This window comes from Photinus pyralis, unplaced genomic scaffold (assembly GCF_008802855.1).
Source record: "Photinus pyralis isolate 1611_PpyrPB1 unplaced genomic scaffold, Ppyr1.3 Ppyr1.4_LG8, whole genome shotgun sequence".
In the NCBI taxonomy this organism is placed as follows: domain Eukaryota; kingdom Metazoa; phylum Arthropoda; class Insecta; order Coleoptera; family Lampyridae; genus Photinus; species Photinus pyralis.
In genome coordinates, this window is record NW_022170819.1 from 20,577,743 (window position 1) to 20,592,173 (window position 14,431).

The 14,431-nt window shown below is 37.2% G+C and overlaps 1 protein-coding gene across 1 annotated transcript; it reads left to right on the top strand.

The window, feature by feature from the left end:
* Positions 1-1,593: 1,593 nt before the first annotated feature.
* Positions 1,594-14,383, top strand: LOC116178027 (serine/arginine repetitive matrix protein 1-like). Its single transcript, XM_031497284.1, has 8 exons — positions 1,594-1,722; positions 1,777-1,956; positions 2,003-2,835; positions 7,293-7,687; positions 7,738-8,232; positions 8,360-8,533; positions 12,306-12,427; positions 13,950-14,383. Exons 1-8 carry the CDS (start codon positions 1,705-1,707, stop codon positions 13,953-13,955), a joined length of 2,223 nt encoding a protein of 740 aa, XP_031353144.1. The 5' UTR covers positions 1,594-1,704; the 3' UTR covers positions 13,956-14,383.
* Positions 14,384-14,431: the final 48 nt, after the last annotated feature.

Sequence of the window (14,431 nt, forward strand, 5' to 3'; positions counted from 1 at the left end):
AAACCTGTAACCGTATGTATCAGTATGTATAAAGCTTAGAAAAGGAAAGATAGAGGAGAGATAAAAGATGATCATCAATTTTAGTTCTGTTTGCCATCAATAATATATTACTAACAATAAAGTCAATTTACATGCTTTTCATCTGCACGTATAAACAAGAAGTACAAAAGCTTTATTTGCCACCAAGCTATGTATGCGAATATTTGCTTCGACCCGCAGCATTGCATTTTATTGAGTATTACGGGTCTCCTCCTTCCATAGTCTAAGCCTCTTTAGAGGTTTTAAGTTAGGAACATTTGTATGTGAAATTCAATCCGGTGGACTAGAATTCCAAAATGCCTTTGGTTAAAAGTAAAGAAGTTACTCCAGGGGCGGACTGGCCCGGAGGGGCGGGTGGCGATTGCCACCTGGGCTGTAGATCATAATGGCCCGTTGGAAATTTATAAGTATGTGCTGTATTTAGTTTCTTGCACTATTAATAAATTATGAACACGTTTCTCTAATTGAGGTTGATGTTAGGTTGTTAAAAAATTCTGTTTTAATTGAAGTGTTTTACAATGAATTTATCATTTTTTGTCGTAGTATTTTGAAAGTGCTGAAATACAATGATAGGCGACGCACCTCGTGTGGATTGTATATTTTGTTACTTTTAATTATCAGCTGCAATTAAAAAAAACTGTATGGTAATTGATTTTCGAGAAAGGAGTGTTTTTGTGGTGCACCTCAGAGTTTACCCCCCCCCCACCCCCGCCACCTTCATTACTACACTAATACTTTAATGGCCCGTAACCTATGCAATTTCACCTGGCCCGTAAGTACCCAGTCCGCCCCTGAGTTACTCCAACAAGTTCCATACAATAACAATGTGTGAAATGCCTCTGAGAATGATTTTTTCGATTGTATGCTTTTTCCATAACTTTCCAAGTCCTTGCCAGGTCTCCTGCTCAGCACATTCCACTTAATACCTTCAATCTCCATTTCAGATCTTTTTCAACGCTTTTCAGAACGTTGTGTGTTCATTCTGGAACAGAATAAGCTCTTTTAGCTTTGGCATTATGTGAATCCTTAAAATGTTGGAAGTCGTGTATACCAGTTATGGGAGCAACTGGAACGTGTGAAGCGCTTTCCACAACTCTCAAAGTGTTTTATAGAGCCTTTGGGCGTTTTCTAGGGTCACCTATGTGTTTTATAGATTCCTCTAAATTTTTCTTAATCATATATAGCTATGTAAAACTTGGAGGACGATTTAAGAATCTTGAAAAAGGCCGAGGCATACTGGGAAAACGCTAGAAAAGCCGGTTTAGGACACAATCCAGAATGCTTTAATCAATTTGGTTTGGTCTATTTAAAATACAAACATAAAATGATTTTAAATCCGTTTTTCAAGTACCTGATTGCGGACAGTTTGATTTCTTGTAAAACAATAAGACATTTTTAAAGTTTGCCTAACAATGATTATTCAAAAAACAATAACATTTTAGGCGTCAATGAAATTCAAAACGTCTGCAATTTTGCGGACCTGGTATTCGGTGGAATTTCGCATTTGTAGTTCGAATAAACAATGGTAGTTCTACGTGAGGGACGTAAAACTGGCAACGCCGGACTTCAAGATGGTCGACACTCCAATTCACCATTTTGTTATGTTTTAACTTTCAACATATGATGATGTTTTAAATATAAATCTCCAATTTTAATATTTAAAAAATGCAGCCATATACAAAGGTACCGTTACTACATTTTGAAATTTGTCGAGCGTTAATGCGTTCTTGTTTACAGAAGCTACCATCAGACGAAGAAGAAGATTTGGAATCTTTACGTTTGGCTGCTTTACAGTCTTTAAAAAGATCTGTACCTAGTGTCAATACCTTCAGTCTGCCTACTAACAATACGAAGATTTACAAGAAGACTAACAAAAGAGGGAGAGGTTGTCATGTAAATGCGCGGAATAACCGAAATGTAAGATGAAATTGTACGTTAGCGTTATACATTACTTTTTTTGTAGGGTGTCTTTGGCAGTAGAATAAGGAATTCGAATCTTATTTCTGTACCTACTGTAGAAACGGAAGTATGTCAATCAAATGCAAGCAAAAAACCGGCAGAAGCGCTTTCGAAATTAATTCTTCCTCAAGATCGTTACAGTAAACAAGCGGACGTGGAAGAGAAAGCTGAACCTGGTAGCAAATTTGATAGGTACAAAGATTCGGAAAGTGAATCGGATTCTGACTCCGAAGATGTAACGGAATCACGTGAGGGATTGCAACGTTCGAGTAGTTTAGAGGCATTAATGCAGGAACTAGAAAATGAAATTCAACGTGATGCAAAAAAAGAGGAAGTGCCGAATGTTAAACAAGTAAAAAAGGTTAAACTCGAAGAAGTGACCAGTATTACAGTGGCAAAAGTGAAACCTCCTGCCGTTGAGGTTATTAAAAAGACAGTGAAAGATGTGCACCCACCGCAGCCCAGTTTACCACAATTTCCCGTTACACCTATCATTGAAACGAATGGTGGCATTCCGGAAAATACAAATAGTTACGTGCATGCGCAGGTCCCGTTTCCTCATACACAACAGTTTTTTAATTTTAATCCGTGTCCTACCGTGCCATACGATCCGAATGTGGGGTATAATTTTCCACCGATCAATCCGATGGAGGGTCATGTAAAACCGACGTACTACGAGAGACCTTTGTCGCCGCTTTCTTTCGATACGGGAGTTTTCAACACGATTACTGCACCGTTGTCGCCTAGAAGTGCTGCGTTTGTGTTACAAAATCGTGAAATAATCGAAAGGAGGAAGAAATCACCTAGGCGATCGTATTCTCGAAGCCCCTCCCCAAGGTAAGGTATAGTTTTGTCAACTGAATTGTTCGATAAAAGGATTATTTTTATTACTTTATTTGATTGTGGGACGATCTGCATATTTTTCAGATGAAAATGTGCTATTGTCCTTCGCATTTTGTAACGGGTCTTTTTTGAATTTGAATGTCAATGTTGGCTTTGCAAAATTGAGATTGTGAACCACGAACTTATAAATTAAGATGGACTGCTAATGCGGAATTGACAAATGACACCTACATGGGGGCAGCCATGATGTGCACTCACTTGGTGCGAAATTCAAATCAACTAATAAACAAGCCTTGAACATCACGTTTTCTAAATAAATTACTGTGACACATGTTATTTTCCAAGGCTGCAATAGTCTCAAAACTTGAGCACTAGGAAAATTCCTCTAGAAAATGACTAAAACGTGCACATCATGACCACGCCCATGCTAGGGCCATTTCTACCTCTATGCAACTGTTTGATCAGCAGTCCATTTTAATTTATAAGTTGGTGTTATGAACCCACCAAGATTACGCAAACTGAGCGATCCACCAATTGTCAAAGAGCATGGTGCTAATTCTAATTGTGAGGTTATGTTTGGTTACAGTTGTCTCTAAATCTGAGAGCAAGTCTTTATTTCATTTCTTGCTCTGAGGTCTTAATGGTGCATGGCTATCTTTGTTATTATTGTATTTACAGATTCGGTTAAATTGGCAAAGTTGTGAGTAGTAATATATGGCCGCTCCTAAATCTCACTAGATGAAAATCCCTAGAAAAGTCACTAGAATTGAGTGGTTCTGAACTGTGGTAGCGAGGTTTGCGCCTGTGCTAACGTCAAGGTCAAGGGGTCGAGGTTTGTGCTCAAGATAAAGTATCGGAGGTTTGCGTCCGAGCTAAAGTAAGTCGGTTTGTGCCTGAGGGTTCTTGTCGATGGTAGTGTACGGCCGATTCTAAATCTCACTAGATGAAAATCCCCCTAGAACAGTCACTAGAATTGAGTGGTTCTGAACTGCGAGGGTTGCGCCTAAGCTAACGTCAAGGTTCTTGTCTAAAACGAATATATGACTGTTTCTAAATCACACTAGCGTTAAGAGGTTTGAGCCTGGGCTAAAGTAATTTGATCATGTTGGAGGTTTGCGCTCAGGGATAAAGTATCAGAGGTTTGCATCCAGGCTAAAGTAAGGTTTTCGCTCGAGATGAAGTGGTTTGTTTATGAACTGAAGGTGGTATATAAAGGATAGGAATGAGTGCTGTAATATTCATCTTGGTATAGAAAGAGCATCCGTTACAATGACAAAAACAGCATCAACCACAACAACAACAACATTTGTAAATGTGAGCCGAAACCGCAACAGAATTGAGGATTTACTTACGAAAATAAAGAGATTAAAATGGGACCTGGAGGTATTCGAGGTGCAACGAAAATTGAGTAAAGTGCGCTTGCACACAAGAAGTTGAAAGAGCCAACGTCTATCAAAATTACGATTTTTTTGTACTACACATGTATATTTAAGGGCTGGCGCTCGTATCAATAATTATTGTATGTGAGCGCTTTAAGATCCATTTTTTAACTGTTTGGAAAGCACTATCGGACTGAATGAAAAAACGCCCTGCAGCTCACCTTATATTTCCAAAGTGTGACCTTGAAATCTACAGTAATAGATTTCTGCACGGTGATTGACAGGAGATAGAATTGTTAGCCCGGACGCAAACCCCGAAAGCAACTTAGTGTGATTTCAGTCCTACATTATCGAGAGTAGCTTTACTAGTTTTACAAACCCCAGTCCAGAACCGTACAAGCAAAACATTCAAACCCACGGAGCACATATACAAACCTAGTTACTTGAAGGCCCCGATCAAATTATCCTACCCCGGAAATAAACCACCACGATCAAATTGCCTTAAACGACCTTGAAACTTCACCGTAACCTGACCACAAACCTCCGGCCCAAATAGCTCGGACGCAAACCTCCGATACTTTATATCGAGCACAAACCTCGACTCCTTGACCTTGACGTTAGAACAGGCGCAAACCTCGCTAGCGCAGTTCAGAACCACTCAATCCTAGTGACTTTTCTAGGGGGATTTTAATGTGATTTAGAATCACCCGTACACTGCCATCGACAAGACCCCTCGACTCAGGCGCAAACCAAATTACTTTAGCTCGGACGCAAACCTCCGATACTTTATCTCGAGCGCAAACCTCGACCCCCTTGACCTTGACGTTAGCACAGGCGCAAACCTCGCTACCGCAGTTCAGAACCACTCAATTCTAGGGATTTTCATCTAGCGAGATTTAGAATCGGCCATATATTACTCTCGACTCAGGCGCAAACCAAATTACTTTAGCTCGGACGCAAACCTCCGATACTTTATTTCGAGCGCAAACCTCGACCCCCTTGACCTTGACGTTAGCACAGACGCAAACCTCCAATACTTTATCTTGAGCACAAACCTCGACCCCCTTGACCTTGACGTTAGCACACACGCAAACCTCCGATACTTTATCTCGAGCGCAAACCTCGACTCCTTGAACTTGACGTTAGCACAGGCGCAAACCTCGCTACCGCAGTTCAGAACCACTCAATTCTAGTGACTTCTAGGGATTTTCATCTAGTGAGATTTAGAAGCGGCCATATATTACTACTGTTGTGTAGTTTTTCATGCTGATGGATATTCCGATGCGATATTTTGAAAATAAAAATTCATTTCTAGATAATTGGAAAAAAGTGAATTCGATCAATTTTCGAAAATTCCATATTGTTTCTTAAAAATTTTTTTATCAACACTGAAATAAAACCGGGTTGCACAATGGGTTCAAATAAACACAATTAATCGATTGATGATAAAATTTTATTGCGAAACACGAAAAAAAAATTAAACAAAACTCCTGAAGCAAAGAAAAGCTTGTTTGGAAATATTACCCCGCACGTAGGCGGCCGATAGTGAAGACAAGAAATCCTTAAAATTACTGTGGTCATACACAGGTTTGCGACAACAAGACGCAAACGCTGACAGCTTCTGAAGTTCACTTTTCTTTAATACACAAAACTTGATGCCAAACAACATTAACTTGAGGCCTGTGACTGTTCAGACTGTACAGACTACAAGAGAACGTTAACAGAAGCCGCCACGGTGCACTTTTTTCATAAAACGTACAAACCGTTTTAAACTGCTTAACAAATTTAGTTAACTTGCTTCTATTATAATGGCGAACTGCCCGTATAAAAAAAGCTTTTCCAACCTTCGCGAACCAGCCGTGTTCTTTTGTCGTCTCCAATATTTAAAGAAAAGCCACCTCCATCATAAAAAATCTCCTGCCGGTATTTACAAATAAAGCGCAAGATGATAACGCCGGCTGAGAAAGAACGCGTCCCACGTCCCTACTTACGCCGAAATAAAGGGCACATCGTTGAACACCTGCACGCTGCGTTATCATCACCAGATATGCATTTTCGTTGAAATAGTTAAACTGATCGCAAACATTTAAATAAACCTTTTATAAAATACGCAAACTTTACCAAATGTGTCTTACTTAATGCTTGGTATTCAAATGAATACACAATTACAAACAATTGTAAAATGGAAAAACAACTACGGAAATACAAACTCAAATGAAATAAATCAATTCTGTGGCTATTCGTAAATAACCCCCTCCCCCAGATTCACTTTACTAACTTGAAATATTTCTCATATGCAAGGTGTCCCGTCATTATTTTTGGTGTTTATCAAACACATCACATTTTACAAATCCCACTGAAGAAACTAAAAAGTCAGGTAATACAAAAAGTCAATAATTATCCTTATAAATAAAAATTTTCATATAAATGCCTAAAGGGGTGCAATTCGACCGCAAATTGATTGTCGATTTCAAGAGATTGCCTCCCCTGTTTCGAGAAACAAACGAAATTTGGTAGTCTATCATAACAGAAATCGGATTTTTAAATTTCAAAAAAAAAATTTTTTTAAATATCGCCGCCAGGTTTTTTGCATTGCAGCATCTCCATTTCGTATTCCCCCAAAGACGTGAAGAATTATACATATTTCATCTGGTAATTTTATCGAACTAGGTTTAGTGTCGTGGGCTCTCCTATTATTGCCCTATAATGGACTATCATTTTGATTAAGTGTACAATTTCGCTTTTGAGTTACTGTCAGACTAATAGTACAAGATCCCACATAAGGTTAACCTTCGCTCACCTGTTCGCTGAGTGAAATTGATTTTTTAGCATTCTTAACATGTAAACACACACATTGCAAATGGGTTGTCTAAAACAATTAAGTCAAGACTACTCTTAATTAAAATTAATGTAATTAATATTTCTGTCTGCTTTTATCACATGGAGAGAGCGCATGCGCAGTCTCTTACATCGATGCGTAACTTTTTCAGTCATTTTGAAATGAGAGAGCAACATTTTATAATTGATGTTTTGGGTATTTTATTATTATTAATTGTTAATGCTTGGTTTTAGGTATCGAAGATCAAATTCACGTTCAGAATCTCCAGTGAGACAGCGGGAATCTCCAGGATCGTGCAGCAATGCAAGAAAATCGCAATCCTATAAACGTTCACCTCCTTCACGATACGGTTCTCCGAAGCGTCGACGAAGATCGCCGGCGAAACGTAGACATTTTTCACCTTGCAAGGAGATGGAAACGAAGGAACATACTCAAACTCGCGCCGTTAGTTTAAGTTTGAGTCCCAGTCCGGAACGGTTTACTCCAAGAAGTTTGGCGGATGAGAAGCAGGGGGTTGACGATTCGGTGTTGGAAGCCAGAAGGAAAAAGTTTGAAAGTGACGCCGTTCCAACTGAGGGAATCATAAGGCTTAGACCGAAAGTTGATCAGAATGAACAGTTAACTGAAGGTGACTGGAATGTGACCTTTTTTTATTTTAGTCATTTCATTTTGTTGCAGATGATAAGAGCGTGGACGGCGAGGAAGGTTCTGCGGATGAAGGTTTATCTCCTAGCGAAGACACCTACATCGACTTGAATCTTAAAGTCAACGATTTGTTTTCGGACGAAGATTCGGATGATGAAAATGAAGGTCGCTTCAAATCAAAATCCAATGACTCATTGAAAGATGTCGAGCGTCCAAGAAAACTGCCACGTGTGGCAAAGGATAATTCGAGGAAGAAACGCCATAATGATTACGATCGTGATACTAAAACCTCGAAAAAGGAAAGAAGAGATCTAGATGGCGCGGTAGTCGCAAATTCGAGACATAAGTCGCATCTCGCGCCCCTGGAAAATAGAAAAATCGAAATTAAGATTAGAAATCCCGGTAAATATGAAAGCGAAATTGCGGATGATGGGAAGGAGAAAATTGTTCATTCTCGTAAAGTTGAGGTTACAAATCGGGTCTCTCCATCCGATTCTGAAGAAACTGAGGTTGATGTTAAAAGTGAAGGTATGAATTATATTACTTCAATGTAAACCATAAATGTGAAGAGCTTAGTTTGTTGTATATTGAATTTGTTACATATTTGAATGTAATTTATGGAAATTGTAACACACCCTGTATCTGTTATTCTTAGGTTCGGTAGATTTGAGAGCTCAGCTAAGCAGAAAACGGGCGGAGAGGCAGCACATGGTCCCCAAAAGCGAAAACAATCCCTCTCGACTACTACAAAATGCTCTTCAGGGCGCAGTCTTCAAGAAACAACCCAAAGTGAAAACCAACAAGAAAGAAAAAGATTCGTCAGCATTAGGTAAGTGGTCAGAAAACGGTACGCCATCTGGTTTTTGGATATTGTTTTCTGTTGTTTTGTATGTTTTTCAGATCCATTCTAGCTTCAATTATTTATTTTTAGTAGCTTTAAAGAAATTTTTTGTCTCTGGGATGTTATTTTTAAAGTGTCAGGTAGAAGAATTCAATTTTCAGACTTCAGACAAAATTGGTATTAGCTACTGTGATTAGTTGATCACAGTTTTTTGGACATGTCAAAATTTCACTAATGTTTATTTATTTATGGTATCGAAACTAGATCGGATTGGAGCTCGCGTCGCTCGCTCCTACCGATCACGGCGTTTTGTTATCACACGCCGTTTTTTGTGGTTTTTAGTTTGTAAATTTTTTTTTTAGCTCGACCGTTGTGCGATTGTAGTTTGGGTCGTTTTTAAGTGACGTTGGAATTTTATAAAATGCGAAAAACAAAGGAAAAGAATTTTGATTCGGCTCAAAAAAGCACCAATATATCGATAGTCTTTTTTTTTAGTCAAACTCGGCGTATGTGTTTGTAAAAATGCTACGCATTTTAAGACTTCGCTAGCGTGAGTTGATTTCCCATAAATTTCGCCGAAAATGGGGTATTTTTTACGTTTGAGTCTTTATTTTTTCGGTGTAGTATATACGTATTTGGTTTTGAATAGTGTGTGCTATTTCGCTTCGTTTTAACTGTATACCATCTTTATCATCTATTAATATAAATAAGAAAGTTGAGTTTTGCGCATTTGTAGTACGACTTTCTGCGTATGTATTCTGTTTATTTTTTTATTAGAGATGGCGGTTAGGTTAGGTCGAGATATGGGAAATTAGGTTAGGTCGAAATGGGCAGTTAAGTTACGTCGAATTGGGCAGTTAGGTTAGGTTAGGTCGAGATCTGTTATTGGGTTAAATCGAGATTTACTTTTTACTTTGAACTTGATCTTGAACTTTGAACTTAACCTAACCTAACCAAACGTAACTTAACACTAACTCAACCTAATCGTTCACGTTCACGAATGTCTTTTAATTGGTTTCGTTTTGCATTTCAAAATTTGTCCTCTCATCAGTTAGGTTAGAGCGAGAGCTTTCTAAAGACATCCATGAACCATTATCTACTACGTTCCGTTATCGAGATATCATGATTTAAGTTTTTTTGTGGTGTCAAATTACAAATCGATATATCTTCGTTGTTTACCGTACGTTCGTGATGAAAGTATGTAATGGTAGGTTTGGTGTCTTGGGGCATCTGTTCCCGCCATTTGCGAGTTTCTATCTTCGTTCCAAAATTTCGACCATCCCATCGGTTAGATTACATCGAGAGGTTTCCAAAGATACCCATAAACGCGTTTTAAGTGTTTTCGGTGGTGTCAAATTACAAATTGCTATATCTCCGTTAATTACCATCCGATCTCGACGAAATTTGGTATTGTGGGGTTCAGTAACTCGGGGCATCCGTTCCCGCCATTTCCGAGCTTTTATCTCCGTTCCGAAATTCCGACCCTCTCATCGGTTAGATTAGGTCGAGACCTATTTCAAGACACCCATGAAAAATCCAAAAAACCGTTTTTGCGTAGATCGTCCAAACGCGTGATTTCTGAAGTATCGAGGTCGTAGGTCGAAAGACGCCAGAGATACGTCGATATCTCAAAAAGGGGAGGGGATGGGAAAAAATTGAAAATCCCGTTTCGACCCCCGGGCAGCTATAGATCAAATTTGATCCAGATCGGCCGGTAAATAAGTGAGATAGAGATATTAAAGAGATGCGCGTGGACTTAGAAAAAAAGGCACACTCCCGCCCCCTCTTTGGAAAAGCTCAAAATTGTGGTACTTACAAAACTGCAAAAAGCAGAAAGACTAAACTTAGTATTTGGCTATACGGCAAAATAAAAAAGATTTTACGTTTCGGTTACATCACAAACAAAAAGATCTGTTCTAAACAACGACCTTACCGTTATAAAATTCAGCAATGCCGTGGAGGAATCAACGGTTTCCAGCCGGTTCAGCGTATTCGGTGACCTACATCCAAAATTAAAACTTCTTTAATTTCCGGACATTTTAAAAATACGGGACCAGTGTCAAAATTCAAGTTTTTTAAGAGTGCACCTGAAATGAAATGAATGAAATCTTCAAATTCTGCAGTCAATGTCCTTTTGTTTCTTGAAATGTGAGGTCAAGCGGCGAAATCTGTTATCTCGTTGATAGATTCCATAAACTACATAACCTTGCTGGTTTAATGCTGGGTTTCGCATATTTAGAAATTCAAGTCGATTAATAGGCAATTAACGGACCTAAATCTTAACAAGATTGATTCTCTACCTCCTACAGGAACGGTTGCAAACGGCAAATTAAATACGGCCTCTTACATTACTTAATGAGCGGCTCTATAAATTTAACCCACTAATTGCTACCTTATATTTCAAAGTCCCTGTTTATCTACAGAGTGATCACTCAAACTGGTAACTTCAAGTATGTAAAATAAAATGTGGGTGGTAGAGGGGATCAAAACAAGCACTTTTTCCAAATAAACCGAGGGTCCAACGTGTTTGGTTTGGGAGCCACCCCCAAAGAAGTGGTGCATTTCTTTTCATTTCTTCTTTAATTTTTTACTGAAAAACCGTAAGAAAGACTTGACACGTCTTTGAATAGGTTTTCGGGTATGCCCTGGCCGATTTTGCAAACATTTTGTCAAAATTCCTACCACGAAAGGGCGTACCCCTAAATGGGCGTGCGAAAAAAAATTCTGATTTTGACGACATTTGGTTATCTGGGCGTTTTTGAACTTGAAAATCACGAATTAGTTTTTGAAAATTCGACAAACTGCAATTCTTGGGCGGACAGCGAAAATGGAGAGAATTCCACCAATTCGTTGTGTACCGGGTGACCCAATGAGACTGTTCCTCGGCCATATCTCGGGAACCGTTTGGCGTATGACCTAGGGGTAAAAAAAATTATTGGCTAAATCGGTTATGAAGAATCGCTGGAAAACATTTTCAAGTTCTAAAAATGACCACCAGAGGGCGTAACTGCCATCTTAAATTTAAAAATTGCATTTTCTTTAAATTTCCCATTATACACTAAACATTATTTTTTCATATTTTTAAAGAGAACCAGTTTATCTAACATGTTCGTAAAAACAAAAACTCAGTTATTTCAAAAACAAAGATGGCATGACCGATTGTAACAAATTTGGTATCGTTGAAAAGAGCATTCTTTGGGTAACAAGAATCAATGAAAAATATAGTTCATTTACGTAGATTGATAAAAGACACTAAACCTTCCCCTTACTTCTTTTTACAGAGAACATTTCACACTTCGTTTCAAGATGGCTGTGTCCATCTTGTCTCCTCTAATTTTGATATTATATTAATCAATTGTACTTAGAAAATGTGAGGACAGATGTCTTTAAATTGTTATTGTTTCCCATGTCATAAATTAGTAATTTTTCCTCATATGGATAACTAAAATGTACCCTTTTAAATTGTAACTTTTCAACCACGTAAATTTAAGCTTGATAATGACCTTCGGGTCGAAACTACAGTCGTTGTCACCTAATGCCTTTATTTTAACTACCGGAAATAATAAAAAGATGTACGGGGAAGGTTTAGTGTCTTTTATCAATCTACTTATTCACTATCACCCCGTTTTGAGTCGTTATAAAGATGGATAGCTACCAATTATAGTTAATTTAGTTGAATCCTTCTCCGCCAGGGGGCTAGTTTTGACACTATGATCCAAAATTCTAAAAAAATCATTGTAAGTGTAAAAATATATTTCAGATGCTAAATTGCCAATCCATCTTCGACTTGGGATTCCAGACAGTGTCGATACATATAACGAACCAAAAGTGGATACGAAGAATGTTGGAAAAAGGAGTAAGAATAGAACGAAATATGAACAGGTACTGTACTTAGCACGTATTTTTATTTTATTTTCGATTTAATAGTTACACATTTTTGTTTAACTTAAATTATTTGTAGTATTGAGAAAGATAATTTAGTCGAAACTCTTAATACTATGATGAACTGTGATGAGAATGTGATTTAAAAAGAATACTGTGATTTGTTTTTTATGTATGTGTAATAATTTCTTTTTAACTAACACGCATGTTCAGACAGACTCGCTATACATATCTGCAATTTTTAGCACCCTCGTTTACTTGGACTTTTAGGATTATGAAACCAACTTTCGTTTGCATTCATTATTTTGCGGTCATTGTTAAAGAGTATATCAAATAGTTTTGTAACCGTTTCTTTGTCTAATATTGTTTTATTTTCTTTCATATTAGTTCAATTTGTATATTCAAGTCTAGTTTACCTATATTCATTATGTTAGGGAGTAATACTGTGTATAGAATTGTTCGTTGTGCGGTAGGTATTTTTTATAATTGACAAGTAAAAAATATCTACTTTGTTAGTAACATGTACAAAACCACCCCTCTTTACCTATCCCAGTAGGCTTAAGGATTTGACAAGTAAACAGACAATCCTTTTCACCCACTTCCAGTAGTTATAATATGAAAATTATGCCATTTCTTAAACTACAGAAAGATCCTTAACATTAATAGGTTATTTCATTTGTTTTTTTTTTTGTAGAAGGGTAACAGATTTATAATCGAAGCCAACTTAATCCTTATTAGCCTATGTAATTTCTATTTTACAACAGATTATAAATTGTCACTAAGCACAGGTAGGTACATAAGGAATTAACAGTAGCACCTAGGTAAACCCGCAGGTTGTACCCTATTCTACCTATTATGGTTCTTAAGAAAAAAATATTGTAATGCTATTTACAATTTTTCTTCCATTTCAGCGCCACTCTGAATTTTTCGTGTAAGTTAGTTTTACTAGTAGTTATTATTTCATAGTTCGTTATTTTGCCACTAGAGGTCAACCGAATGTATTTTTCTTTATGTTGCCCTCTCTCTTGGATCTCTTGGATATTTTAATATTTTTGACATTTCAAACTAATTACTTCTTGATTAAGTATGGCCGATATGTGTACCGATTTGAGTTTTATATGTCAAAGCATTTTTGACTTATCCTGCTAAGGATCGGCCGTTATTGATAAAGCAGCCGCTCGAATACTCATGCTACCTAATAAGGTTTGGGACAAAATTTCTGTACAAGAGAAAATGGTGCAAATTATTTTAGGTTTCATACATGTACCACTAGGGGGCGAACATACACACACACACACACACACACTTATTGTCTTCTATATTACAGAAAGTGCAATTAAATTAAAAATTGCACATAGGGCTACCTAGGAATGAAATAACCAATTAATATTGAGGAATCTTGATAATTTTTTTTACAAATAGTATTTTTTGTGTATTAATTTAATGCTGCCTGAAAAGATTATTTATCCGACAAGCTACAAACTTAAGAAAATATTAAACAAGACTGTTTGCAACAATCTAGGTCTAATTCTTCGCCTACATCAATGCCAACATAATCATCCCAATCTGGACGTAACCATTTAATGAAATGTACACACACACAAACGTCCAAGGCGTGATCAACAAACCGTCACTGCAATGCAATCCAAATGTTACGAAGCTAAAGGACTGCCAATTATCTGTGTAATCGAAAACTTTGAACACATGTAACCGTAGTTGTAGTAATCGCTCTTTGTTGTTAGTTATTGAATTGGGATGAATTATGTCAATGTTTGTAGTATTTCTGTTAATTTTATCTGTAATAATTTAATCTGTCTCGTTGAGATAATGTTTTTAATACTTCACATAGATATTTTTTACTACTTGTATCTTTACATTTTATTCCTAAATAAGTATAATGTACATAATGTAAATTTTTAGATTAAGTTAAGTTTTAATAAAATGCTTTTATTTTTACACGTTTGTAATTTCTATCCTATGATTTGGATTTTTTAAATTTGTATC

Coding starts and splice junctions, on each gene's coding strand:
- LOC116178027 (XM_031497284.1), top strand. Junction 2,836..7,292: donor TCTCGAAGCCCCTCCCCAAG/GTAAGGTATAGT, acceptor GCTTGGTTTTAG/GTATCGAAGATCAAATTCAC. Junction 8,233..8,359: donor GGTTGATGTTAAAAGTGAAG/GTATGAATTATA, acceptor TGTTATTCTTAG/GTTCGGTAGATTTGAGAGCT.